This window comes from Peromyscus californicus, unplaced genomic scaffold (assembly GCF_007827085.1).
Source record: "Peromyscus californicus insignis strain IS unplaced genomic scaffold, ASM782708v3 Scaffold_5__1_contigs__length_169319896, whole genome shotgun sequence".
NCBI lineage: Eukaryota > Metazoa > Chordata > Mammalia > Rodentia > Cricetidae > Peromyscus > Peromyscus californicus.
The window spans coordinates 34937819-34965436 of NW_026294573.1; the positions used below are offsets into that span (position 1 = coordinate 34937819).

The 27618-nt window shown below is 49.9% G+C and overlaps 1 protein-coding gene and 1 long non-coding RNA gene across 4 annotated transcripts in view; one reads left to right on the forward strand and one right to left on the reverse strand.

The window, feature by feature from the left end:
- Positions 1 to 27618, forward strand: part of Cfap57 (cilia and flagella associated protein 57) — a 74554-nt gene that overhangs the window by 32387 nt on the left and 14549 nt on the right. Inside the window, exons 11-21 of one of the 3 annotated variants that reach the window (XM_052718670.1) lie at positions 1558 to 1731; positions 5019 to 5180; positions 10031 to 10186; positions 11479 to 11572; positions 12195 to 12385; positions 13092 to 13265; positions 14925 to 15083; positions 17421 to 17564; positions 22578 to 22694; positions 24737 to 24871; positions 24967 to 25110. In XM_052718670.1, coding sequence (XP_052574630.1) covers positions 1558 to 1731; positions 5019 to 5180; positions 10031 to 10186; positions 11479 to 11572; positions 12195 to 12385; positions 13092 to 13265; positions 14925 to 15083; positions 17421 to 17564; positions 22578 to 22694; positions 24737 to 24871; positions 24967 to 25110 — 1650 coding nt within the window. Of the gene's footprint in view, positions 1 to 1557; positions 1732 to 5018; positions 5181 to 5302; positions 7603 to 10030; positions 10187 to 11478; positions 11573 to 12194; positions 12386 to 13091; positions 13266 to 14924; positions 15084 to 17420; positions 17565 to 22577; positions 22695 to 24736; positions 24872 to 24966; positions 25111 to 27618 lie in introns of those variants that run through there. The other 2 variants (XM_052718671.1, XM_052718672.1) reach the window with 2 other exon arrangements.
- LOC128097861 (uncharacterized) lies at positions 1565 to 14143 on the reverse strand. The gene is made up of 4 exons (XR_008214010.1): positions 13552 to 14143; positions 7597 to 7789; positions 3569 to 3944; positions 1565 to 1678 (listed from the first exon to the last, which is right to left on the reverse strand). It is a non-coding gene; the product is annotated as an uncharacterized LOC128097861 (long non-coding RNA).

The window sequence follows — 27618 nt, forward strand, 5'->3', positions numbered from 1 at the left end:
ACAGATGTGGCTTGTGTCCTTCTCTGGCCCAGTGACAGCTGATCTCTGGCTTCTTAGGTTTTCTGCAGCTTCTTTCATGGGCTGGCACCTTGGGTGTGGGAGGAAGCTCATGGCTACCACAGCAGCAAATGAATCTGAGACAGGTTTGGAATATGGCTTAGTTAACACAGAGTGACTCTCCTTTGTACTGCCAGGTACCTGATCCTAGTATTTAAGCAGCTTGTACAAAGCTGGACCAGAATAATGTTTCCCCAGGGCAAGGCTATGGCCCCTCCCCTCAACATCCCTAGTAGCTGGCACACTGCCTGACCCCGCCCCCCCACACACACACATACACACACACATAATCATTAAAAATGTGTGGATAGGTGAGCAGGTGGGTGAATAAGCAGCCATGAGTGGAGGAATAAATGGGTTCCCTGAGAGCATAGTTTGGACATTAATAAATGCCTCCTGGATAAATGTATGACTGCCATCGTATTCACACTCTGAGGTGTGTGGACAACATTGCAGTCAAGAGCTAAAAGTGGAGTCGGGCTGCCACTGACCACACTTAGGAGTTGAGGCAAGTTACTTCCAGCCTCCATGACTCATCTTCTGTTGACTTAAATGTAAGGGTAACATCCTCAGGGGTTTGGGGAGACCAGATGAGTTACGGCAGAGAAAGGGTATAAGACAGTGTTTGTACATGGCGCCGTGGGAAGATTTCTGGCCGTTCCGTTTGTATTGTTTCTAACGCCCACAACTGGTTATTAGTCAAGAAACCAAAGCTACAGAGACAGCTCCGTGGGTAAGGGCACCTTTTGTACAAGCGTGAAGACTTGAGTTGAGGTCCCAGCACCCAGGTGGGGCTATGTGTACCCGTACCCCCAGGGCTGGGCAGGGGGGGCAAGACAGAGAGAAAAGGGTCATCGGGGCTTGCTGGCCATCTGTCCAGCTCCAGGGTCAGCGAAGAGACCCTGTCTCAAAGGAATATACAACAGAGAGTGATAGACCAGGATCCTGATGTCATGTTGGCCTCCATGTACTCACACTAGTGTGAACACACACACACACACACACACACACACACACACACACACACACATACACACACACCACATAAGACTTGGGAACTCCAAGTGGACACAGTTGCACATGCCTTTAATCCCAGCACTTGGGAGGCAGAAGCGGATGGGTCTCTGTGAAGCCAGCCTGGTCTACCTAAAAGTTTCAGGCTACCTAAGGCTACACAGTGAGATCCTGTCTCAAAAACATAAAATGATAATAAAAATTAGGAACTCTGAACTGGGGAGGTAGCTCAGTGGTGGAGAGCCTGCCTCCCCTGTGTGAGGCCTGGGTTTCAATCCCAGTACCACAGTGATGACAATGAGAAGGGACAGGAGGAGAAGGAACCAAGAAGTAGTTGGTTTGGGCCTTTTATGTGCTGAACATTATATCAAATACATAAGGAATAGGAAAAAAAAAGTTAGTAGAATTCCCACCCCAAAGATGACACTGAGACACTGGGGGACATAGCTCAGCCCCTCCCACTGAACAGACCTGCCTGTGTTCCAGATCCTTCGAGAGATATCAGCATTTGACGTCATCTATACGGCCCTCACCCTCTCACATTCCGGGCGCATGATGTTTGTGGGCACTTCAGTGGGAACGATCCGTGCCATGAAGTACCCCCTGCCTTTGCAGAAAGAATTCAATGAGTATCAGGCTCATGCTGGTCCCATCACCAAGGTGAGAGGTGCCTCCCCACCAAGTCCCAGCCCAGGCTCTGCCTCATAGACTTTCCTACCCTGTCAATTTCTCAGTGTTGCTTGTTTCTCCTCTCTCTCTCTCTCTCTCTCTCTCTCTCTGTGTGTGTGTGTGTGTGTGTGTGTGTGTGTGTGTGTGTGTATTTATTCGTCTGTCGCCCATTCACTAGGCACCCGTCAGCTGGATATTAGTAACCATGTTGAAACTACTAGGAATTTATCCTAGGAAGTAATGGGTCACACCTAAAGATCATTTGACACGAAATTACACCCAATAATAGACCCTTGGATGGGTGCTGTAGGTCGCCATCATATTTCCCAGCTGCAGTGAGTTTTACCTACTAATGACCCTCAGGTGCCCACTGCTCCCAGACAAAAGGGAGTCATACCCCGCCAAGAGATTAGAACCAACTCTGAGAACATGAAGACTACTCCTAGGAAAAATAACATAGGCATGCTTTGTAAATAGTCCTATTCCCTTTTCTTTAAAATAGTCCTATTCCCTTTTCTTGTGAAGTAATATCTATGTTTAATAGCTAAATGGTTCAAATCATAATGGAGGAAAAGAAAAAGGTGCTAAAATAAGAAAGCAGCCTGTGTCTAGTGGCAGATGAGTGGCTAAGCAAATGTGTTCCACGCATACAATGGAGTAATAGTCTTGAAAGGGAAGGGAACTCAGCACTATGCTACAACATGCATGAGTTTTAAGAAAACTGAACTACATAAAACATGCTAATTCCAAATAGGCAAATACAGCATCATTCCACCCACTGTGGGAACAGGACTCTGGCCCCTCCAGGGTGTTTTCAGTTTTTCTGGACTATGGTCTTTATGACACATGGTTGTAGGACCCCAAGCTAGAGCTAGAGAAGACAGTGATCTGGCATCTGCAGGATATCCACTGCTGCGTGAAGACTATTCCATTAGGATTTAGTCCTAGGGCATTGGTTCTGCTGCCCATAGCGTTTGTCAGTTCTGAGGCCTTTGGGTTCTTTCCACAGTACACTATTGCTCACTGACAAGGGGTTCGAGCGTGTGGAATGGTGAATTGGGGTTATGTCCATCTGTGACTCACCCAAACTGACCAATAAAACCTTGATTCATACTTTTAAAGAGAAGATATCAAAAGTGATAGAAAGTAGAATGATGCTTGTCATTCTATACCCCTCTGGGCTGGAAGCAAAAAGGGGAATTACTGTTTAATTTGTGCAGTCTTAGGTTTGTTTGGGTTTTTGTTTGTTTATTTTATTTTGTTTTAGAGACAGGGTTTCTCTGTGTGGCCCTGGCTGTCCTGGAAGTCATTCTGTAGACTAGGCTGGCCTCAGACTCACAGAGATCCACCTGCCTCTGCCTCCCAAGTGCTGGGAGTAAAGGCATGAGCCATCAACGCCCAGCTGCAGACCATAGTTTTAGTTTTAAAGAACAAAAAATTATGGTTAGATGGTGGTGATAACTCCACAGCTTCACAAATGTGTCATCATAAACTATACACCAAAAAATGGCTAGGGTGCTAAATTTTATAGTGTATATATTTTGCCATAACAAAAAGTGAATGAAAAAGAGCTCTCTGGCATGAAAAAATGGGTGCCAATAAATCAGAGCTAATAGAAAAGTAAAAGTCACTCACAGGGGGGAGGGGGGGGTGATTACACAGGCCCCTGAAAACCAGGTCCTGAGAAAATTTATGCCTCCTTTATCTGAAATTGGATGACATGAAAGATTTTTAATTATGTCCTGATTCAGTGTCTTGCTTTTCTATTGCTGTGATAAAATCCCATGACCAAGGCAACTTCTAAACAAAAGTATTTAATGTGACTTACGGTTTTAAAGAGTTGGAGTCCATGATGGCAGCATGAAGGAGCAACCGAGACTCACGCCGTGATCCATAACCACGAGGCAGAGAACAGTGATGGGAAATGCATGAGCCTTCTGAAACCTCAAAACCTGTTCCCAGTAACACACCTCCTCTACTAAAATCACACCTCCTCATCCTTCCCAAATAGGTCCACCAACTGGGACCATTCTCATTCAATCGAGCACACTTACCTGTAGGTACTGTACACATTAGAGAAGGATTTTTCATTATAAAATGACACATGTCTGTACTGAGCCTGGGCATTGTGTCCAAAGTGAAGTGTGATGATATAGTCCATCTTCCCTTCAGATCCACTGAATTTTGTGGTAAAATCATTTTTACTGTAGAAGCAATACATGTTTATGAAAGTCAGGCCTTAATAGTAGCATCATCGTTCATACTCTGACACCATCTCCCCTCATGTATATTATACATGTATCTGGAATAAAGATCATGCTATATGGTCACTTTTTCACAACCTGCCTCTTAAAACTTGAACATCATTGTAAGAATTTTTCTATATGATTGAATGTTCCTCAAAAGCAATGCTTTTTAGAGGCTGGAGAGATGGCTCAGTGGTAAAGAGCATGTGTTGCTCTTATAGAATCCAGATGAACATTGACATAGCTCCCCTCTTGTAGACCTTTGACCTTCCTTACTTTATGGCTGTGCCTGAAAGAGGCTAGCCCTCAGTCAAACACAGCAGAAAATTGGGAATTAAAAAAAAAAAAAAAAAAAGAAATCAGTCTTCTCCAGGGGAGTCAAGAAACCAGCTCAGCTTTCAAAGACTCTTGTAGGCAGCAACAATACCAGAAACCCAAAGCCCAGGAAAATAAGATCACTAAAATCAAATTCACTGAGGTAGGAGAACGATTGCTCTGTTCCCAAACTCAATTAGGGACTACCTCAGATAAGGGACAAATTACAGGTAGGACGAGACAAAAGCAACCTATAGTCACAATGATAGATCCATGGTTGCCCATGGTTACTTCTGCTCCATTAGCATAGTGAGAACCATACTGAAGCAGAGACTGAAAACGATAGTGTGACATGTGACATCCAGAAGCACGATGAAGAAGAGCAAAGGCTCAACTGAGTCCCCCCCTCTACACACAGTGGCCCCCGAATCCATCCCTGGCTACATATGATAGATGCCATAAGAGCTTCACATTTTGATTCTTTGCCTTTGAGTGAGCTGGGGATTTTCTCTCCCCAGACACTGACTCCTTCATATTCCCTCATCAACGAAGAAATCTGTTCATGCACCAAGGTGCTTCTGTCTAATTCTCCTGGTAAAGAGCACGCATGCCCAGGGGAGTGGGCAGGGCTGCGTGGCCCAAAGCCTGTGCGGTAGCCAGCTCCATCCCGGGCATCCACGACCCCAGAAAACTTCTCCATGCTCTTTTCCTCCACAGATGCTGCTCACCTTTGATGACCAGTTCCTACTGACTGTTGCTGAGGACGGCTGCCTATTCACCTGGAGGGTCTTTGATAAGGAAGGCCGGGGAATCAAAAGAGAGAGGGAGGTGGGCTTTGCTGAAGAGGTGCTCGTGACTAAAACAGACATGGAAGAGAAGGTAAGAACCAGGTCTAATTGGGGGTGGGGAGGACAAAGAATTCCTTAGCAGACTACATTCAGAGGGCTCGGGCCAGCATCTGATGTCCTCTGAAGGACTGGCTCCACCCATGTCTGGTGCAGACAGTCGCAGCTCCCTTCTTGGCTCCATCCATGCTGGCAAGTCAACCTGCTTGCAACTGCCCTGACACTGCCTGTCTTTCTACGCCGTGATCACCCTGACTTATACTGTGCTCAAGGCCCGTGACCCTGCTTTCTTCCGGCTGTGGTGTAAGAATGGGAACCGTGGCGAGGGACTTTAAAGATAACCAGTACACATTCATAAGATTAAACTACCACATGCCCAAGTTGGAGCTTGTGGTGATATTGTGTTTGTGCTCAAACAAATAAAGCTTGCCTGGAAGACCAGAGTGCAGAGCTAGCCACTAGAGACCAGGCAGTGGTGGCTCACACCTTTAATCCCAGCACTTGGGAGGAGGAACAGGAAGTGACACGGCTGGGTGGAAAGAGGAAGTGATAAGGTGGGGTGGAGACAGGAGCTCGGCCCTTTCAGGCTGAGGATTCCTAGAGGCAAGAAGTCTTTCCAGTGGCTGGCTACTCTGCTTCTCTTATCTTTCAGCTTTCACCCTGATTTCTGACTCCGGGTTTTTATTATTAAGACCAATTAGAAATTGTGCTACAGTAGCTGTGAACTGTAATGATTTCCAGTGCATTGAACCTTCATTTTAAAACACGTGACCTGGGAGAAGATGGCTCAGTCAGGCAAGCTAAAGACCTGAGGTTGGATCCCCAGCACAGAGCTGGGCACAGAGGCAGGCCTGCATATATAACCCCAGAGCTAGGGTGGAAGAGACCAGAGGACCCAAAGCTCATTGGCAGGACAACCTGACTGAACTGATGAGCCCCAGGTCCAACGAGAGACCTTGTCTCAGAACACAAACTCAAGAGCAACTGATGAAGACACCTAGTGTCAGCCTCTGGACTACACACACACACACACACACACACACACACACACACACACACACACACCATGAGCATGCATGAACATTCATAAGTGTATGCACACAAATGGGCACAGTAGCTTACATCTGTAATCCAATCACAAAGGTGGCTAAGACAGGAGGATTATGAGCTTGAGGACAGCCTGGGCTACATAGGAAGGAAGGAGGGAAGGAAGGAAGGAAGGAAGGAAGGAAGGAAGGAAGGAAGGAAGGAAGGGACGGAGGGAGGGAGGGAGGGAGGGAAGGATGGACAGAAGGAAGGAGCATTTGCCATGGAGCAGGTACCATGCTGGTGGCATATGTCTCATAGAAACCTCTGAGGGCTGGAAAGATGGCTCAGAGGTTAAGAACACTGGCTGTTCTTCCAGAGGTCCTGAGTTCAATTCCCAGCAACCACATGGTGGCTCACAATCATCTGTAGTGAGATCTGGCGCCCTCTTCTGGCCTGCAGTCATACATGCTGTATACATAATAAATAAATGAATCTTGAAAAAAAAAGAAAGAAACCTCTGAATACCTCTGTGAAAAAGACACTGTTCTCCCCCATGACTCAAGGGTTATGGATCAACCTCATTCAAAGAGGTTTAGTGCTGGATCCAAACTCACTGTACTAGTAAATAGTAGGACCAGAATTTATCTGATGATGGCTCTCAGTCACTATACCAAGGGAACCTCCCTCCTGTTGGTACAGTAAGTTCAACACAGTAAATGTTTTGCTGAAATCTGAGTGTATAGCCCTGGGCACAGCTCATGAATGAAGCTGAATGTCTGGCTCTCAGAGAATCCCAGAGCTACACAGCCATTACCGCTCAAAAAAAAAAAAAAAAAATCTGAGTAGCTGAGTGCACTCCCTGTGGTTGGCTAGGCCCTGGGCATGAGTGTTTGGTTGTGAGCCTAGCCTTTAATGGCTGAGCCATCTCTCCAGCCCAGCATGAGTGTTTGGAAAAGTCAGACAGGGATGCTGTGATCAGGGGGCTCACAGTCAGGGGAGAAGAGACAACAGGCTGCCAGAACAGTGCGGCAGAGGCCCGGCAGGATGGAGGGCCCTGCTGTTTCTTGGACAGCCCTTCCAGAACACCCTGGAACCTTCTCTATGTAAAGCAAAGGAGAAGGAAGGAGGGAGGGAGAGCCTAGCCTCCCTGTAGCAGACAAACATATCTGCTCTGTCTTCGTTTCTTCTCATTCTTCCCAGAGGGCAGAGAAGGCAGACAGGAGGTGCAGGGACAGTCTCCAAGTCTGACAGTGTCTGGGCTGACTCTGACCCTGCCCCCTGACCACAGTGGAAACATCGTGTGTGTGTGTGTGTGTGTGTGTGTGCGCGCGCGCGCGCATGTGTCCCACTTCCTGAGCCTCCCTCCCCCCTCACGCCCATCAGGATGAATCTCTGCAAACCTCTTCCTGGCCCTCTCCTACCTGTCTCTCTATGTCCCTGAAATGACATTCCACATTCTCCCCGGTTCCAGCTCCCTGTCGTTCTGTTCGGTGACATTCCAAGTAACTGTCTCTCAACCAGGGATTTCCTCACTCACTCGGTCATTTAGATGCACATGAATATCCATGTGCTGGCCACAGAAGCAACTGCCGTGTGCCTGAAAGGCCACTGTCGCTGAAACGACAGAGATAAAAGACACAGAGGGGTCCCTCGGCCTGCAGCCTGGGAGGAAAGCCAGGGAACAGGGAAAGGAATGCTGCCATGGGAACGCAGGGAAAGGACCCCAGCCCAGCCCAGGTTGTGTCAGAGGAAGCAAGCCCCGTACAGCACCTTCCAGAACAAAAGAGGTAGCCCTCTGGGAAGATGTGTCTAACAGCTGTGAGTAGCATGTGTTGCTGAGAAAGCTGGAAAGAATGAGAGAGACCACAGAGGCCTTTTGCACGTCTTAGACTGGAAACTGCTGGGAAAAACCACAGGTAGACCTTACGTCAGGAAGTATCATGACAAGATTCCCACCCTGGAAAGATACTCTGTAGCATGGTAGGAACAGAATATGGAAGGCCAGTGAACAAGCACCTGAAACATCCCACATCAAAAACTGGACCATTTGCAACAATGTCTCACTAGTTCAACACAGGCCTTGGGGCCACTGATTCATCTGCTGAGCATTTACCCATGTTGACAGTATTGTTGCTAGGCTCTGGCGAGAGGATCATGAAGCCAGACAGGCCAAACCCAAGGCTTTGGTACAGCCAGTCACCTGGGGGTCTTCCAGCATGACCCTCTCTCACCACCACAGAGCCAGACAGGCACCACATTTTCTAGAATCTCTTTCTATAGTCTTTCCATTCCTCCATGCTTCCCTCGCCCACCTCAGCTCAAGGCCCTTCCACCTCTCATCGGAACTCTGCAGTCACATTCCAGCTAGTCACCTCACCTCTAATGTATTCTGTGCTGCGCACCGTCATCAAAAAGTCCTCATAACCCCAAAGGCAGCTTAAGGAGGCTAGATGATGCTCTTCCGGGGCCCTCTAGTGCCACATCCATTCATTGTACTTGACCTATAACACTCCAATGGTCTCTAAGCTCAGACTCCTCTCCCTCTACCTCCCATTGGTACCAAACCACATGAGGACCCTGAGTGGGCATCCCTCCTCGCTGTACCTCCCACATGCCAAGTCCATACCAGGTGCCAGTTAGGAGTACAGAAACAAATGTCACATGTTCCTTGCTGTCGTGGAAATAAGGGAAACGGAGCAGCAAAGACAAGGTGGGGGTGTGTGGGATGTAGTCAAGGTGAGCAAGAAGAAATCATCTGTGTCCTCTCCTGGTCTTCAGTATTGGCTCTTCAGGAAATGAGGGGTTTGCATATTTCAGGACTTTCAGGAAACTTCCATTGTAATGGAAAAAAACACACTAGCGACTAGGCTTTGGAGCCCAGGAGAACTGGGACTTGTATTAAAGTAATAGTGATAACACCAGCAGAGGCGTGAAAGACCTGAGTAGGGACAGTGGCCACGTCATTGGGCATTCAGTCACAGCTTGTAATTACGTGTTTATTTGGCTGCTTCAGTAGGCTGTGGGTTTCACAGGGACAGTCATCAAGTATCTTTTGGGTTTGGGGTGTAGCCCAATGTAGAACTCTTAACGTGAGGCCCTGGGTTTGACTTGAAGTACCACACACAAAGAAGGAGGGTATCTTGATTACCAACTATGTTTTAGCCCTGTTCTTGGGCTACATTGGAGAACAAAACCAACAAAGGCATCAGCTGTGGGGAGCTTAAATTTCTAATGAAAGAAAAAGACAACGGAATAAAGAAAATAATGAGCAAATCATTTAATAATTACCAAGTGCTGGTATCTGAAGAAATAATTTAAGATAGAGCATAAGATGGGGTTAAGAAGGGAAGTCAACCCCATGGGAGGCCTTACCTTCTTGTAGGAGGGAATAGGGGGTGCGTTGGGGGGAAGGCTGGAGGGGCGGGAGAAGGGAGGATGGAGATCTGTGATTGATATGTAAAATGAATAAAAAATGTCTTAATAAAAGAATAAAAAGGGGGAATCAATAATTCCATGCTGAAAATGGGGACCAGAGGGTAGCAGGATTAAATAGAGGGTCCAAGTAGGCCTCACCAAACAGGTAACATTTATGCTAATTTGAAAGACACATGAGAGCTATTGGCACACAGTGGGACCACTGAGCACATATTATAAAGATAGAGGAAGAGTCTCATGTGTATGTCCTCACGTCTTCTGTATATCTTGTAAGGGAAATGGTGACAAGTTCTAACAGGCCCTGACAACATTTGAAGCAAGGTAGAGTAGCAGGTCCCAGGCCAAGGTCCCAGGTTTAGGTATTCTGACCCCACCCCCCACTGTGAGCAAAACTCTTAATTTGGCTTCCTCCTCCCAAAGGCCCAGATAATGTTGGAGCTGAAGACACGTGTGGAAGAATTGAAAATGGAGAATGAGTATCAGCTGCGGCTGAAGGACATGAACTACTCAGAGAAGATCAAGGAGCTGACAGACAAGTTCATCCAGGAGATGGAGTCCTTAAAGACCAAGAACCAGGTGTGCTGGAGAGCCAGAACCCGCAGCCTCGGCAACAAGCACTTCCCATGTTGCTGAGTGTGGGGCCAGCTGCATGGTCTAAAGGCATCCATACTGTTCAGCTGTAACGCCCAGCTGCTGGGGGAGATGTATGGGACACGTGGTCAACAGACAGAATTTGAAGCTTTCCATAGCGAATGGTACTGCCAGGTAAAACAGGTGCCTGGGGAAGAAGTAGCAGTATGATTACCCCACAACGCTGATGTTCTAGATAACTCAAGTTTTGTTTCTAATACACTTTGGGAATTCCCAGATTCTCTACGGTGAGAATTAGTTATTTTTGTGACCAGGGAAAACTCATTTTTTAAAAATGAAGTAACAAGAGTGTGAGAGAGGGACTAGCAGGTGTGTTGATTTCTAGATTGTCAAAAATAAAATCTGTCTTAACAGTTTGTAGTTAGACTTGGCCCCAGAATTTGTAAGCCTGTCTTTATACTATGCCAAGTCTGCCAGCCCCCCTCATCTACAACCCCCCATCTTTTGGCTCAAGGAGTGGTTGTACTGGTAACCTATCTTCATGGGTCTGTTTGGTTGAAAAGCCCTTGGCTGTTCAATTTATTCATCCATTTATTTATAATTCATTCAGCCAGGCATCAAGTGTTAGTTCCATGCTGTTCATAAGCCAAACACAAAGCCAGGCCCCAGGATGGTACCCTCAGCCTGCCAGGAGCTGGCTGGCTGAGATCAGTACGTACATGTAGGCATCCTGAACTGACAGCAATGTGCCAGCAGTATACAACTGGGGCTGTTGTTGGGGGCTTTCTGGTTGGTTGGTTGGTTGGTTGGTTGGTTTGCTTTGCTTTTTGAGACAGGGTCTCACTATGTAGCTCTGGCTGGCCTGGAACTGTATAGACCAGGCTGGCTTCGAATTCACAGAGATCTGCTTGCTTCTGCCTAAGTGCTGGGATTAAAGGTGTGCACCACCACACCCAGCTATCAGCAGTAGATGATTGGAATGAATCCCTGATTTTTCTCCTTAAAAATCTACTTGATCCGTGTCCAAACCAAAAGCCTTTGCTGACAAATCCATTTTACCACGTGTGCATAAAGAGAAAAGCATAGACGTTTCAGAGCCAAATAGGATGTGGATAAAAGATGCCCATGTGGTCATGGCTCAGCAGAACAATGTCTGGTACAAAGCAAGGGTTTGCGAAAAATTTATGAATGAAGATGTTACCAGTAAAAGCAGCTCTTGTCCTATTGGTGCCTTTGACAAATGTGTAGAAATGAGAAAAGGTGACTCTTTGTTTCAGGTTTTAAAAACAGAGAAAGAAAAACAGGACGTTCATCACCGAGAACACATAGAAGAGCTCCTGGACAAACAGAGCCGGGAGCTGCAAGACCTGGGTGAGCCACAAAGGGGAGCCACATGGCTGAGGCACAGGCAGCTTAGGACCGACCGTCTGAAAGATGCCCCTCCCCCCCCCCCCCCCCCCCCGACACGTGGCTCAGGGAACGTGGCTCTGGGCTCTGTCTACGAATGCACTACTTTATTGAAACTCACCACGGTTTTTCCTTCTGTGAATTTGCCCATTCCTCAAAATACAAACGTGCCAGTGGCAGGTTCAGGTTTGGAGCCTGACAGAGCTCCAGTCTCAGCACCGGCTTGCTGTGTGTTCTGGGGTATCACCTAGCCTTACCAAGGCTCAGCTTGGTCATCTATAAAATGGAATTATAAAACCTGTATTGCATACTCGGGTCATTTTCCTGACCCTGAAACCTCAAATGCCTCCTGCCAGGACCTTCATAGAAATGATTTTTCTGTCTGGAGTTGGGTGCAGGGAGCTTGGCCACCTGGTAAGATAGAAGCAGGGCAGTCACAGGAGTTAGGCAGGCTTGAACCTTGGATCTGGTGGAGGTGAGCTCCAGCTGGCAAGGGAGGAGCAGGAAAGCACTCGGGGGTCATACGTGCTCCAAAGGCTGGTGCAGCCTGCCCGCACAGCATGCAGACCCGCCTGTCTCTCTCCAGAGTGTTGCAACAACCAGAAGCTGCTCCTAGAATATGAGAAGTATCAGGAGCTGCAGCTCAAGTCCCAGAGGATGCAGGAGGAGTACGAAAAACAGCTCCGAGACAACGATGAGACAAAGAGCCAGGCCCTGGAGGAGCTGACTGAGTTCTACGAGGCCAAACTCCAGGAGAAAACTAGCCTTCTAGAAGAGGTGATCCCGGGGAGCCAAGCTCTGCCTCCCTTTCTGAGAAAAAGGGCAGCATGGATTGGCTTGGGGGTGGGGAGGTAATTAGAACCACTCATTTGTTAAGCCATTTGCCCGGCAACTGCTGTGTGCCACAGGCACTGTGCCCTGGGAGTCCAGTGTGGGCGCAGCAGACAAGGTTTCTACCCTCAAGGCGTTCTCATCTGGGGGGGTGGGGTGTAACCAAATTTACAAATACAGTTCAGTGGTCCAAACTCTCTAAAACTGTCTGGGCCGGGCGGTGGTGGTGCATGCCTTTAATCCCAGCACTTAGGCGGCAGAGGCAGGTAGACCTCTGAGTTCAAGGCCAGCCTGGTCTACAGAGTGAGTTCCAGGATAGCCAAAGCTACACAGAGAAACCCTGTTTTGAAAAAAAAAAAAAGGGGGGGGGTGAGGGGCGTCTGAAGCCTGAGTGCCGTGTGAAAAGCAGGGGTACAACAGGGCACACAGGATATGGGGTACTGGTAAGAGGTAGAGAAGGTGGTGGACCCTGAGGCCTGACCTGGTCAGGAGAGAAGGAAGACAGGAAGGAAGTGGCTTCCATTTCTGTAATTTGATTTCTCTTCCTTTCCACAAGAAAGACTCCTGTGCTCTGGGTGTCCCAGGCTCTCTTAGCCCAGCACCTCCAGCCCCTTCTCCCAGCACGCTCTTTCTCTCCCTCCCTCTGAGCCAGGCACAGGAAGACGTTCGACAGCAGCTTCGCGAGTTTGAGGAAACCAAGAAGCAGATTGAAGAAGATGAAGACAGAGAGATCCAAGACATCAAAACCAAGTACGAGAGAAAGCTTCGGGACGAGAAGGAATCCAACCTTCGGCTCAAGGGAGAGACGGGCATCATGAGGAAGAAGGTGGGGCTGCCCTTCGGTGACTCGGGTGGGCCCTGGGAGCATCCCCGAGGAGGCTGGGAGCAAGGGGCAAGTAGTCAGAGCTCCCACCTCCAGGGCAAAGGGGCTCCACCCTCAGAAAGGACCACAGCTGGCTTCCCTCCTCCTTAGGGGAGCAATCGGCAGGAGACAGGATCTTACTGTGTATCCCAGACTGGCTTAGATCTCACTGTCGAACCCAGCACTCAAACACCTGATCCTCCTGCCTCTTCCTCCCAGGTGCTAGGATTTCAGGAATGTACCACCGTACCTGACTCCTTCCTTTCCTTTCATGGGCTCCCTGTGCACAGGATGCTCTGACTTTTCCTTTCTGGACCAGTAGGATCTGCTGGAAGTGGAAATACGGTCTGAGGATGAGACAGGCAGCGATTCAGCCTGGAGACATCTTGGCTCAGGCAGCTCCTGCTCAGACTCCTCCTAAGAAGAGGGGGAGTATAAGGAGGTGTAAGGCAGGGGTGGGAGGTGTAAGATGCTTTGTTTGCAAGGTGAGGCAGCTACTTAGTTCTCTGATGGCTCAGAGAGAGAGGATGGGATTCACAGATCCTTGTGGAATTGCTTCATTTCTTCTGAGATGGTTAGCCACAGAGAAGCTAAGTTCAGAGCGAGCCCATTGGGAATCAAAGCTTCCCATTAGAAATCGCAATGTTAGTGACTCCCGGGATAATCAGGCTCTGCCTTCTTGGACATGGCTACAGTACCTCATCTCTGTGACCTTAACCAACTCTCAAGGTCAGTGTAGTCTGGAAGAATCTGAGTCCATCTAGAAAGCTTCTTTCTAAAGCATTTTGGATTGCTCTGTCCTGCAGGGACTAGACTTAGGCATCCTTATGCTGGATACTCCCATCATTCATTTGACCTGGAAAAATACTGAACTGTCCCAAATTCTCCCAAAACTCCCTCTCTGAAACAGACAAATAAGACTGGCATAATAGCCCATGTCCGTAATCCCAGTACTTAGGAGCTAAGGCAGGAGGGTTGCGAGTTCACAGCCAGTCTGACTACATAAAAAGAACTTGTTTCCTTAAAGTCGGAGGGAAACAGCTCAGGCAATGGTGGTGCATGCCTCATTAGGGAGGTGGAGGTCCACTCAGGTGGACCTCTGAGTTGGAGGCTAGCCTGGTCTACAAAGAGAGTACCAGGACAGCCAAGGCTACACAGAGAAAATGTGTCTCAGTAAAAAGAAAAAAGAAAGGAAGGAAGGAAGGAAGGAAGGAAGGAAGGAAGGAAGGAAGGAAGGAAGGAAGGAAGGAAGGACGAAAGAAAGACAGAGGAAAGTTGAATGCCAAGTTGTGAGAAGGAAAGTGTGTGGCGGAGCTAGGAGGGAAGGAAGACAGAGTACTGAGGGTGAATATGACCACAGTACGTTGTGTGCAGGGATGAAATGTTCAAGTATGGACAAAATCTATTTCTCGATTTACAAAAAGGCTGCTTCCTCTGCCCCCCCCCCCAAAAAAAAAGTAAAATAACAGCAATAACAAAATCCACTCGCCAAAGCCCATGGATGTTGAGTGATGAGGGTTCTTAGCTCCCTGGAGGAGGGCCAGCCCCATCCACAGTTGAGGTGGGGGATGGGAATCAACTCGAAGACCCCAGGATCTCCACTGTTACTGTCCACATCTTCAGTTCAGCAGCCTGCAAAAGGAAATCGAAGAGCGCACCAATGACATCGAGATCCTGAAGGCGGAGCAGATGAAGCTGCAGGGTGTCATCAAGTCCCTGGAGAAGGACATCCAGGGCCTCAAGAGAGAGATCCAGGAGAGGGATGAGACCATTCAAGACAAGGTAAGGGCTACGCTCTGCTCTCCCCAGACACTGCCCAGAGAGACCTGGACAGAGCTGGAAGGGTCCTGGCTTCTCAGAGATCATTTGCTTGATTTGGTGGAGGAAGAACGGTCTATGAAGTGCCCACTGTGTGTTTGGCATGGAGCTAATCCATGCCAACACATCACACTCAGTTCTACCAGCAACCTCATGGCATGAGCAACCCAGGGTTGTGTCTCGTGAAGCCAAGTGCCAAAAGGCTGAGTTTACTGCCCAAGGTCTCACAGTTTGTAGGGGGTAGACCTCAGGTAAGAACCTGAGCCACCTGGCTTCCAGATTCCTGCTCTCCACTGGTCCAGGCATCCTAGGATGGCCCACTTTATGGGCCGAGGGTAATTCACCTGCCACACTGCCCATAGTGTATTGCTATTGCTGGTCAGAAGGGGACCCCCATAGGGTTGGTCCTATAACTATTGGGTAACCCAGGAAGATGGAAATGCCTTTTGTGCAGAATATTCAGCTAACAGGCACATATATTTTCTGTGGGCACACCACCTCAACATCCAGGATTTGCTATCCTTCTGAGCAAACCCAGATCCCCTGCACACCTCTCTATCCACTCTGCATCTTTTGCCTCACCAGACAGAATTCTCCTGAGACTGAACTTGGGTTTCAGTGGTAGATAAGTAGGTTCCGGCACAGGCCCCTCTGTTGACCAGGTACTGTGCCTTGGGCAACTTCTTAAAGCCATCCTGTTCTCTCCTGGGGCATGGGAACTCGTAAAGATTGGGTGAGGTAGTGCCTGCATACTGTTTCTGAACAGGAAGGAAGTCTTGTATAAGGTGTGGGCTCTGGAGAAGGGACAGAGCCCTCTTCAGATTCTCAAGGGGGGGGACTTGAAAGAAAGAAACCAAGTGCTCTGAATGCAGAAACTCATAACCCCTCTTAGTCCAGCAGCCTCCCCAGTTCCCACCCAGGACCGCAGCAGTCCAACTGACAGGGTGCAAGTGTAGTTAGGACATTCTCCCACTGAAAAGCCTTCAGTAGCTTCCCCTGGCCCACAGCAGAGGTCTACAAAGCATTAGATAGTAGATACTTCAGGCTTTCCAGGCCGCATGGTCTCTGTCTCAACTAATCAGCTCTGGGTATCACATGTGAGACCACCCAGATACAAAATAGACACCAATGTACTAGGCCATGTTCCAACTGAAATGGCCAAAACCAGGCAGCGGTCAAGTTTGGCTCCTAGGCTGAGCTTGGCAATTCCTAGCCTCGGGGATGACTTCTGAACTCTGGAAGCCAGCAGGCCAAAGCCTTGCCTTTCTCCCCTCCCCCTCCAGCCTCCTGTCTAACTCCCCTGGAACCAGCACATCACATGAAGTGGTTGCTCTCTGCTGCTGCAGTACAAACGCCACGATGCCCATGTCCCTTTCCCTTCCGCCACACATCACATTTTGGGGTTGTGTTTGTTTATCTGCCCCCACCAGTCAGTGGTTTTATTATTATTATTATTATTGGGGGTTGTTTTGTTGCCTTAAGGATGGGGAGTGGATCATTCTCAGAGCTGTAACAGGAAAATGTCATCCAGTCCAGGTTTGCTTAATGGACCCACGCTCCGGTGACAATCTTAAAACCCAGTGATCCAAACAAACAGCTGTGATGCTGTCCTCTTGGGGGCAGGAATTGGACAAGGTTCAACAGGATGGCTGGTCTCTGACCCCGATGTTTGGAAACTCAGCTGGGAAAACTGGGGGTGCCTCCAACAGCTACAGGCTGGAAGATGATTGCCCACCGTGGCTGCTTCTTCCACATGCCCCGCTCCATCCCCTGTGGCAGGGATGGTAAGGGGCGGGGGTGAGGGGGCTCATCTGAGTCTTTCAGCCACAGAGCCCTGAATGTGCTCTCCCTATCCAGAGGGCTCAGGGTGCTTAAACCTCTTACATAGCAGCTAGCCTCCACCACAGCAAGTGTCCCAGGGGAGCCAGGCGGGGAGCTGTCTGTCTGTTTGACCTAGCCTTGGCAGCCACACAACATTCCTTCCATTGCATTTTTTGGGTTACCAAAGCAAGTCATAAGTCCTGTGAGTTACAAGAGAGGGGAACTAATTCTACATGCTGCAGAGTCACACCAAGGCCATAATGCAGAAGAACTTAGACACCATCCTCCACAACCTACACAAGAGTGAGTGAGTGTGTGAGTTCTGTGGAGTCGGTGCTACGGCCTGTACCGACCTCTGTACCCCCCGGCCAGAAGTCTGTGTCTCCTGCACAGACTCTGTGTTTTCTAACCTAGAGGGGTTCCATGTGACAGCGTCTTGTGCCCCTACTCACTTCTCCTTCTCTCTCATCTCACTTCCAGGAGAAGCGAATTTATGATCTGAAGAAGAAGAACCAAGAGCTGGAGAAGTTCAAGTTTGTCCTCGACTACAAAATAAAGGAGCTGAAGAAGCAGATAGAGCCTCGGGAGAATGAGATCAAAGTGATGAAGGAGCAGATCCAGGAGGTGAGGGCCCGCGCTCACACACCCCGCCCTTCAGACCTCTGTCCCCTCTAACCCTGTGACTTCCAGCTTCCCAAAGCCAGTTAGATGGGAATATAGCTTGTGTTAGTTGGGCTGTGTCAGGGCACGGGGTGTGGCGTAGTCTCACTGTAGGGACAAATGGGAGATGCAGAACATTTGGCCACTAGGGGGCGGTGTGTACTCAGCCAAAAGCTGCTCTTGCTCCCAAGCAAGCTCCATGCTGGGGCCCTAGGCTAGGGTCTGGTGTTTGGACCTCCGACGGAGGCTCTTAAATCTGTTCTGGGGAACAAACAGTATAACGGTGGAGAGGAGAGCCATTGGAAGTCAGGCTGGCTGCACACGGATTTCTAGAGTCCAGTGGCCCAGATGTGTGCCTTTTACAGCCCTGGTCTCCTGCACATTTTCTCATGACATTCTCTTTACCCACCAGACTCCTGCTGGGTACAGACGAGCTAGAATTTGGAGGCCATGATGACCTAAACTTGAATTGTTGATATCTTCCGCCAAAATTACTCTTGACTTTTTCTCTCTCCCCTTCTATTCAGTTTGTTTCTCAGTCAAAAGGAAATGTAAAAGTCTTTCCTGACTCTTCCTCTCAACCCCCATGTCCAAAAGCCAATTCTTCTTCCCTGCAGCGATCACCCTGGTCCACGCCTCCACCGTCGCTTTAAATGGGAAGAAGAAAAAGGAAATACAACTTGGTTTTCGTTTTACTTAAGTGGTAGGGTGAGCTTGCCGCAGCACCTCATGTAGCAGGCAGAGAACAGCTTGCAAGAGTCGGTTTTCTCCATCCACCCTGTGGGTTTCAGAGCTGGAACCCAAGTCCCCAGGCGTAGCATGTGCCTTTGCCTGCTGAGGCGTCTCACCAGCCCCCTCCACCATTTCTTATCCGGACATGGCTCAGGCTACAGCCTGGCCTCCACACAGAGTGAAGTCCTCAATGGTGTCCCATCCCACTAGAAGACGATCCAAAGGCTCTGCACCTCTCTCTAGCCGCATCTCATGCTTTCCTCCCCTGCTCCAGTACCAGCTTCCTGTGAGCACCTAAAAGCCAAGCCCTCCCATTTTAGGATCTCAGTGGTAGGGTCGCCGCTGCCTGGAAGACCGTCCCCTGGACCATCACATGACCAGCTTTTCATTTTCCCTGTCTCAGAGCGGCTGTGGCCTCTTCAAAGATGCCTTCCCTGGCCAAGAAGGGCCCCCCTCTCCTTGCGCTTTCTCTAGATGCTTGTGCTGGAGGAGTGCACATCTTTACCTGTCTAGGTGTCTGTAGGCCGTGGTGACAATGGTGTGTGCAGCAAAGACACCAAGCAGAGGCCCGGAAATGGGGGTCTAGAGGGGATGGTATTGACTTTCCCCATGCTGTCTGCAGGTGCTCTCTCCACCCACAGATGACCACAGAGCTGCCTTCTTGGGACCTCCTGCCATACACTGGTGACTTCAGGGCCAAGGAATGGCAACTGTCTTTGTCCTTTCCGTAGTAAAATATCTCAGCCTGGGGAATTTGCAACAACAGAAATTTTTCTCACTGTCCTGGAGGCTGAAAGTCCAGGATCCGGCCATCAGCAGGTTGTGTGGGGGAGGGTCTGTGTCTCATAGACAGTGACTTCTGTGTGTCCGCACTGTGGAAGGCCAAAGGGAGAGTGGCTGGCTCCTTCAGACCTCTTTCATAAGGGCATCTGTGAGGGCTCTGTCCTACAATCTCCCTATCAACACCCCCGTGGGATCATTCACCGTCCCTAGCAGTGATGGGGGCTGAGCATGACCTTGACTCTAAGTGGAGAACATACTTGTTTAGGAAATGAATAGGGCAGGGACCCCCCTAGATTATCCTTCCCCACACACCCTATGCCCACTCCTTATGCCAATATCTCAGGGATGTAGTCTGGACCTGGCTCCTTGCAGGAACCTTTAACTGTGGGCCTTTCCTTTGGGGATTGGTGACACATTCAGAAATACCCACTGCAGATCTCTGGCTCACTTCTCCTACAGGAAGGAAGGTTCGGGCCCTAGGCTTGTATACAGAGAGCTCTGTGAATGAGCATTAGCCAATCTTGACGGAGCTACCCCTCTCCATATACACATCCCCAGCTTCTCTCGGTGAATGAGCATTACCCAACCTTGATGGAGCTACCCCTCTTCATATACACGTCCCCAGCTTCTCTCTGTGGAGAAAAAGAATCTCTTCCAGGGTTCCCGTGGTTTTTGTTTCAACTCGTTGATTCGTTCTTGTAGTGTGGGATTTCTCAGAACTACCTGTGTTCCGGAGTGCTGGTTCTCCACCTGGGGGGGGGGGGGGGGGGCTGGAGAGGGCTTCAGCACTGTCTTTTATCTCTGCTCTCTCTGTGCCAGAAGCACCGCCCCCCAACCCCCGGTTGTTATGATCCAAAGCATCTCAGACACTGTCAGATGCCCGCTGGGGGACAGAACGCTTCTCCATTCTCCCACCCCTCCCCGCTGAGGATTGTCACAACCAATAACATGGAAAAGTGGATGGAATGTTCGTGCTGGGAAAGAGAAGTTTGTTCCCACACCCCGGGCTCGGCTCCTGGTTTTCCAGCTGGACACTCACACTTTACATATTTGACAGTTTATATTTATATCCTTGAAGTCACGTGAGGCTCTGCCTGTGGAGGAAACGGAAGGGCAAAGAATGCCGTCCCAGGTCGCTTCCCCCCTAACCCAGTCTGTCACTGCTGGCTTAGGAGTGAAAAGAGGTACAGTGGGGCTGTGCCACTCAGACATGACCTTCGGGGGGCCATGTCCCTGTCTTAGGACATTGTCTTCCTTCCCTGGAGCCCAGTACAGCCACCTAGCTAGTCTCCTGGGCTTAGTTTTCTCTCTTCTGATAGAACCAACCTCTATGCTGGGCCCCCACCCCACCCCACCTCACCCCACCCCACCCCCCACCAGTTGCTCGCGCTGATCCTGGTGAGGTTCTTCAGTGACCCCAGCGTGGTGGACCCCTCAGCCTGCCCCCAGTGCTGTGCCATCTTGCAGTCATCTGGACCAGTGCCAGCCTGCAGAAATGCACCAGGCTACCCACCCACTGCTCCTCTGTAGGCAGGCTGCTGGCTGCTGGCTGCCTGCTAGTCTCTTTCCTACTTTGTCCCCCAATACTCTCTCCACACCAGTGGCTCTCGACCTTCCTAATGCCGCCACCCTTTAATCCAGTTCCTCAGGTCGTAGTGACTCCAACCGTAAAATTATTTCATTGCTACTTCATGACTGTAATTTTGCTACTGTTACAAATCATAATGTAAATATCTGGATATTGCATACCTGATATGTATGGACATCTGATATGTAACCCCTAAGGGGTCAAGACCCACAAGTTGAGAAACACTGCTCTATAACATTGAGCTGAAGTGCCCCTTCCCAGGGTAGGCACATACTCAAGTGCCTAGTGTACACAGGGCACTTTCTGCCCAGAGCATCTTCTGCCTCAATCACAGATAACATTTGATCCATTACATAGCCACCTCTGGCTCAGTTCTCTCATCCCTGTAGACTGAGACTTCTAGGACCCAGAAACTACCTCCACGCCAGTTCTGTATTTCTAGCCTCCCACAGCGCTCGTTGCTTTCTAAAAAAGAATTATTTAATTGTGTATGTTCTGTGTGAGGGTTTTTTGCCCTGAATGTATACATGTGCACCACATGTGTGCCTGGCTCCCACAGAGGCCAGAAAGAAGGGTCAGGTCCCCTGGAACTGGAGTTACAGACAGCTGTGGGCCACCATGTGGGCGCTGGGAACCGAACCCAGGTCCTCTGCCAGAGCAGCCAGTGCTCTTAACCCCTGAGCGGCCTTCCTAGCCTGCTGACAGTGCTGCTCATTCTAGCTTTGGCTGTGCGAAGCCCCATCCTTGTGTGTCCTCTACAAGGAGGCTCTCTGCAGCCTTTCATGCCTCTGCCAGAGGTGGGTAGTTCCCACCCCCACCCCACACCTCACTCTTACCCTCTTTGCCCAGCACAGGTACCTGCCCTTCCCTCCTTCATCAGATGGTCACAGAGTCCACCCGGATGCCAGGCATTGCCTCGAAGGGCTATTCTCATAAAACGCCTCCTATGCTAAGGAGGCATTCCTCTGTGTCCAAGAACATGGAGGTAGCTTCTTACAAGTTTCCCAGACTTTAAAATGTGATGATAGAACCTGGGATAGATTTGGGGGGGGCATCCCACCTACCTACACACAAAACAACAAACATCCCATCCCCTAAAAACAGTCAGTGAGCCTCCATAGTCCTACCACGAGTACTAGTGCCGTCAGATTGGGGTGGCCATCAAACCTCACCCCTTGCTTTGAGTGGGAACTGGCTTTCTCCACAGACACTCTCATCTGAACCAGCTGTGTGCCTTGGGTATGACAGATCCAACCAGGGAGAGCAATCCTTCAGATGCTCGCTGGGGTCTCCCGCCATCCTTTTGAAGAGGGGGCGGCCCTAGGTTGTACTTTTTTGACCCTTTAATGATCAGACTGGGTGTCTTCTCAGCTCTTCCCTGTTTCATGCCCTAGATTGAAAGATGCCTGTACGCCACTCTGGTCCCTCTGGTCTCTGTTTTAGAAGCAAGCCCCACCTTTTGTTTCCCTGAGGGTCGAGCTCCATTCATGTTACCTTCCACATTGGGTGAAGGACATATTTCTCTGGAGGGACCTGCCTTGAGCAGGAGTTGAGAAACCAGAATTTAGACTGACTGACTGAGAAAGAATTTAAGAAAAGTGGAATCTGCGAGGTTGGGGAAAAGGGAGGTAGCTAGGAGGAAAACTTCACAGCCTGGCCGCAGACACCGAGGACCCCGGTGGACGCGACATCAGTCAAGAGAGGTGCTTTTAGGATGGTAGGCGGTACGGAAAGAGATTTCATTCAAGAGGACAGAGTTGGGAACTAGAGAAGAAATACTGTGTCGGGAATTCCCAGTGAGAGAGGACTGCTCTCAAACGCAGTTTCCATCCCTGACTTCCTGGTTCTTGCCTCCATCCCCTGGTTCGCTATAGATGGAAGCCGAGTTGGAGCGTTTCCATAAGCAGAACACGCAACTGGAGCTGAACATCACGGAGCTGTTTCAGAAACTGAGAGCCACGGATCAGGAGATGCGCAAAGAGCAGCAGAAGGTGCGAGGATTTCAGAGTCTGGCACCTGCCTGCAACGGGCAGCTGGTTCCTCGAGACAGAGCCAGCCATTGCTAAGAAACACATCCCGTTTTAACTCACGCGCTTGCCCACGGACCTGTCTGCTTCCAGGCCCTAACAAATTTGCATGTCCAAATTCAACTGCGACTATAAAACAACTTGGGTGTAGGGATGAGAGGGTGAGGATGCTGGTCTTATAGCAGTGGTTCTCAACCTGTGGGTCGTGAACCCCTTTCACATGGGATCACGTATCAGACATTTGTGTTACAATTCATAACAGTAGCAAAATTACAGTTATGAAGTAGCAATGAAAATAATCTTAGGACTGGGGGGTCACCACAACTTGAGGAACTGTATTAAAGGGTGACAGCATTCGGAAAGTTGAGAACCTCTGTCTTATAGGAACACCCTTAGCTTTGGGTTTGTTGGACCTGGGGAAGAACACAATTTTAAAAAGGTCATTTGTACTTAATGGAGTGGTTAAATACTTTGACCACCCCAAAACTGTTGCTGTTAGGAGAACCTTAGAGACCATCCATTCCAGTCATGTTTACTTGCTCTGTGTGTGTGTGTGTGTGTGTGTGTGTGTGTGTGTGTGTGTGTGTGTGCATGCCCACACACACACAAATGCCCATGCGCAGAGGTCAGAGGAGGAAGTCAGGTACCCTGCTCTATCACTCTCCACCTCATCTCGTTGAGACAGAATCTGTCACTCAGCCTGGAGCTTGTCATTTTCTTTAGCTCCACTAGCTGACCAGGGACCTTAGCAATCCTCCTGTCTCCACTTCACAGTGCTGGGGTTTTAGGCTCGTGGGATGCTGGGTCTAAACCCAGGTCTTCATATTTGTTCAACAGGCATTCTTACTCACCGAGCCATCTCTCCAGCCCCTGTGTGTCTTGAGACAGTATCTCACTCTGTAGCCCAGGCTGGCCTCAGAACACTTATCCTGTGATAAAGGTGCCTGCTACACATCTGGCCCGTTCCAGTCTTCTTATGTTGTAAATCAGCACAGCAAGGGCTGAGAAATGAGGAGGAAAAGAAACTTCACCCCGTACTCATAGCTAGTTGTCCGCTCAGAGGCAGCCTGGGAAACCCAGGTCCTCCGGCCCCCGGCTAGGATACAACTGTGTACTCTTCCCACAGGCCACCTGAAGCGTTTTCCAAATCAGACTGAGCTTTCCCATCCTCCTCCACGGCAACACTGGCAGTGCACAAAAGCTGCAGAGCTGTACATGGGAAGAGGGCGTGGCCCTGCTCTGGGCTAGCCAGAAGGGCTGATAAGGGAATTGTAGCCTGTGCATAAAATATATAGATAGAAAATTATATACAGAGAAGTTGCATATATATGCATATATATGTGAATATATACATTCGTGTGTGTGTGTGTGTGTGTGTGTGTGTGTGTGTGTGTGTGTGTGTATAAAGTGGATAAAGGGCTATGGGAGTGGAGAGAAGGGAGACACCCCCTTGGGTAAGGGTAGAGAAGGTGGCTGTCAAGGAAAGCATGGCTGAAGATGGGCAGCTAGTCCAGTGTACAGCAATCTGTAGGGGTTCCTCATCCATTCACAGCAGTGCTCCTGACTGTCAAGGGAATAAATGCTGGGTGGGGTCCTAAGGGGCATGGGGTGGCCCTGGGTAAGGATCTGTAGGAGGGAGTGGTACATCTTTCGTGGCTTTGAAGGAAAGTGTAGCCACATGAGCTTCCTTTCATCTTGTAAGCCTGAGGCCGTTAATGGAATCCAGAGCAATAGGGATGCCCTGTGTGTGTGGTCTCAGCCCTGTCTTCTTGGCAGCTGTTCAGGCAGGGTATCCGACCTAGGCAAGTGCACAAGAGTTTCAGAACTGCTCCCTTTGGGCTGACTGCCCACCTCGGTTTCTGTGCCGGGGTGGTCCCCAACAGTCAGGTGTCAGTCCCGGATGGGGATACTCCGGTCCCCTTCCGTGTCATCAGCCTCTTCCTGAAGCCCCTGCCCCTCCACGTGGAGTGCACCCTGCAGCCCCAGGAGTAAATATCTGATTACAGGAGAGGGACCTGGAAGCACTGGTCCGGCGGTTTAAGACAGACCTTCACAACTGCGTGGCGTACATCCAGGAGCCCCGGCTGCTGAAGGAGAAGATCCGCTGTCTCTTTGAGAAGTACGTGCAGCGGGCAGACATGGTGAGCTCCGAGTGCCCCGCCCTTCCCCACCCGCCGTGCTGCCCTGCCCTGTCCTTCACATCTCCCTCCTTCGCTGAGTCTCCCCCACCCACCAGGTGGAAATCGCAGGGCTGAACACAGACTTGCAGCAGGAGTATGCCCGCCAGCGGGAGCACCTGGAGAGGAACCTCGCCACTCTCAAGAAGAAGGTGGTCAAGGAGGGCGAGCTGCATCGCACCGACTACGTCCGCATCATGCAGGTACTGGACACATCTCCCCGATGCCTGAGACCACCCATCATCCAGGCTCCCCAGACATCCAGGAACCCACAGCTTTCTTATGGCTCCTCTTGTCTGACTCCCCAGAGCTCATCCCGGCTGTCATTATGGCCCAGGGCCCACCAAGGAGCCCAACTGGGCATCGCCATGCCCACTCGTGGCCCTGTTGCCTCTGCCTGTTCCTTTTGCCATCTCATCCCGATGCCTAACAAGCTGGTGTCCTCCCTCTCCTCAGTTACCCGTGATCCATCCAGGCCACAGCTCTCCTGACTCCTGCGCCCCCTTCTCTCCTCCAGCTCTGGAGACACCTGACTTTGCTGCCTTTTATCTGGTTCTTCCCACCTACTGGGATGGATCTGGCCGGTCTCCACCTGCCTCATCTCCCTTTCTGGTGCCTCAGGTCTTACCCTTATCTCTTGGTCCAGACTGAACCACACCCACAGAGTTGGCAATGATCGTGTTTAATGAGCTCCCCACACCCAGCTCCCAGGATCCTTCAGCAGAGGGCTCAGGGAGCCAGGCCCCATTCCTGCCCCCACTCTTGCACGCACTCTGTTGGAACCGCCCACTGAGATGCTTTTGCCAGATCTCTGGGTGTCAGTATCATCTGAGGCAACTGATATGAAGTTATATCAAAAGAGAACATCGGAATCACACAGGGCACATACTTTTCTGGTTACATTTCTTTAATGTCCTGATTGAAGTACTGGAATGGGAACAGGGTGCAGTTTGGATTGAAACCAGATACCAGGTTGGAAAGTCGCACACGACGAGGAGGGCACACAGGAATTCAGGCCAAGCCAAGGCACCGCTGGTCCTTGCCATTCACCTTCTCTCCACTCTTTCAAACCGTTTCTATTCTGGACCGTGAAAGCTTCCAGAGACCCAGAAAGAGGAGTGGATGTGATTGGTAGACCTCTTGGTGCCAGCAACCGCACACAGCCTTGCTAAGGGCCTGGGGTACCCAGAACACGGACTTCGAGCACAGGAAGCTAGGCAGTGAGACCAGGGTGACAGTATTTGTCGCCTGGTGGCATGGCTGATCCCTGCCACGGCAGCACAGGCCTGAGGTCCTCCCAGGGCTGGTCCCTCCCTCCAACACAGAAGTCCAAAACAACAAGTCAGTCCCAGGAAGGGAGGAAGGGGAGACCACAAGCTTGCTACAGGGCATAAATTCCTTCATAAGGCTGCTAGGGCAGACACCATGCTCCTTCCCCTCCCCCATCCCCTAGAGTGCTGGACCAGGGTAGGAGTGGGCAGCAGAAGAGATTCAAGCAATGCCCCTGTGAGCTAGATCTTCTGTCTTAAACAGCATTGAAACTTGTGTGTTAGCAGCACATGGTGGCGCACATCTTTAATCCCGGAGTTCTGGAGGCAGAGACAGGTAGATCTCTAAGTTTGAGGCCAGCCTGGTCTATGGAGCCAGTTCTAGGGCATTCAGGGCTACACAGGGGAACTCTGTCTCAGGGGAGGGGCGGGGGGGGGGGAGGAAGAAGAAGAAACCTGTGTGCTGTGACTTCTATGGATCTAGAAAAGACTGAGACAGCATCAGGGGACAGGAAGGGAGCCTGGGGTTAGGGCTCTGCATCCCACCAGCACCACCACATGCACACACAGAGACTTCTCACAGGTTTTATTGGGGCTCTGGGTAAGACTCGGCTTGGAAAAGTTAGGAAGGTCTTATTTCCCCAAGGGCTATGGATCAAATCCAATATTTTGTGCATACCGAGTAGCATTCTATCACTGAGCTACATGCCCAGCCCAGAAGAAAAAGACTGTTCTTTTTAAAGAACTACTGTCCTGAGTGCTAAAAAACTGTTTTCTTCTTTGATCCTGAGACTGAACAGGAGGGCTAGGCCAGAGCTGCAGGAGGTTGCAGGGCCTAGGCAGGCAAAGCCTAGCTAGGAACTATGTTCTCACCCAGGGTGTGGGAGGTGAATGGACACAGTATCCGAGCAGACCCCGGCAACAGTGCTTCGCTGCTCTTTGGCCAGGAGACTGTGGGCCTCCAGAGACCACTCTGTTTATCTGTAACATGGGGCAAAAGACACCAACCCTGGTGCTACTGTAGGCTTGGCCAGGACAAACAGCAGCCACCTGCCTGGTGCAGAATTAGGGCTCAGAAAATACCATTTCTTTTTCTTTCTCCCAGCAAAGAAATTATTCAAGAGCTACGGTGGAAATAAATGAATGAGTCTAAAAGTCCATCTTGCATGCGCCAGAGAAGCCTGTAGCCTGGGGGTGGGAAAGGGGAGCACAACTAATTCCAGACACACAAAACACACACACACACACACACACACACACACACACACACACACACACACACATATACACACATACATACACACATGCACACACACATACACACATATACATACACACATGCACACACACATACACACATATACACACACATGCATACATACACACATATACACACACATGCATACATACACACAGATACACACACATGCACACACATACACA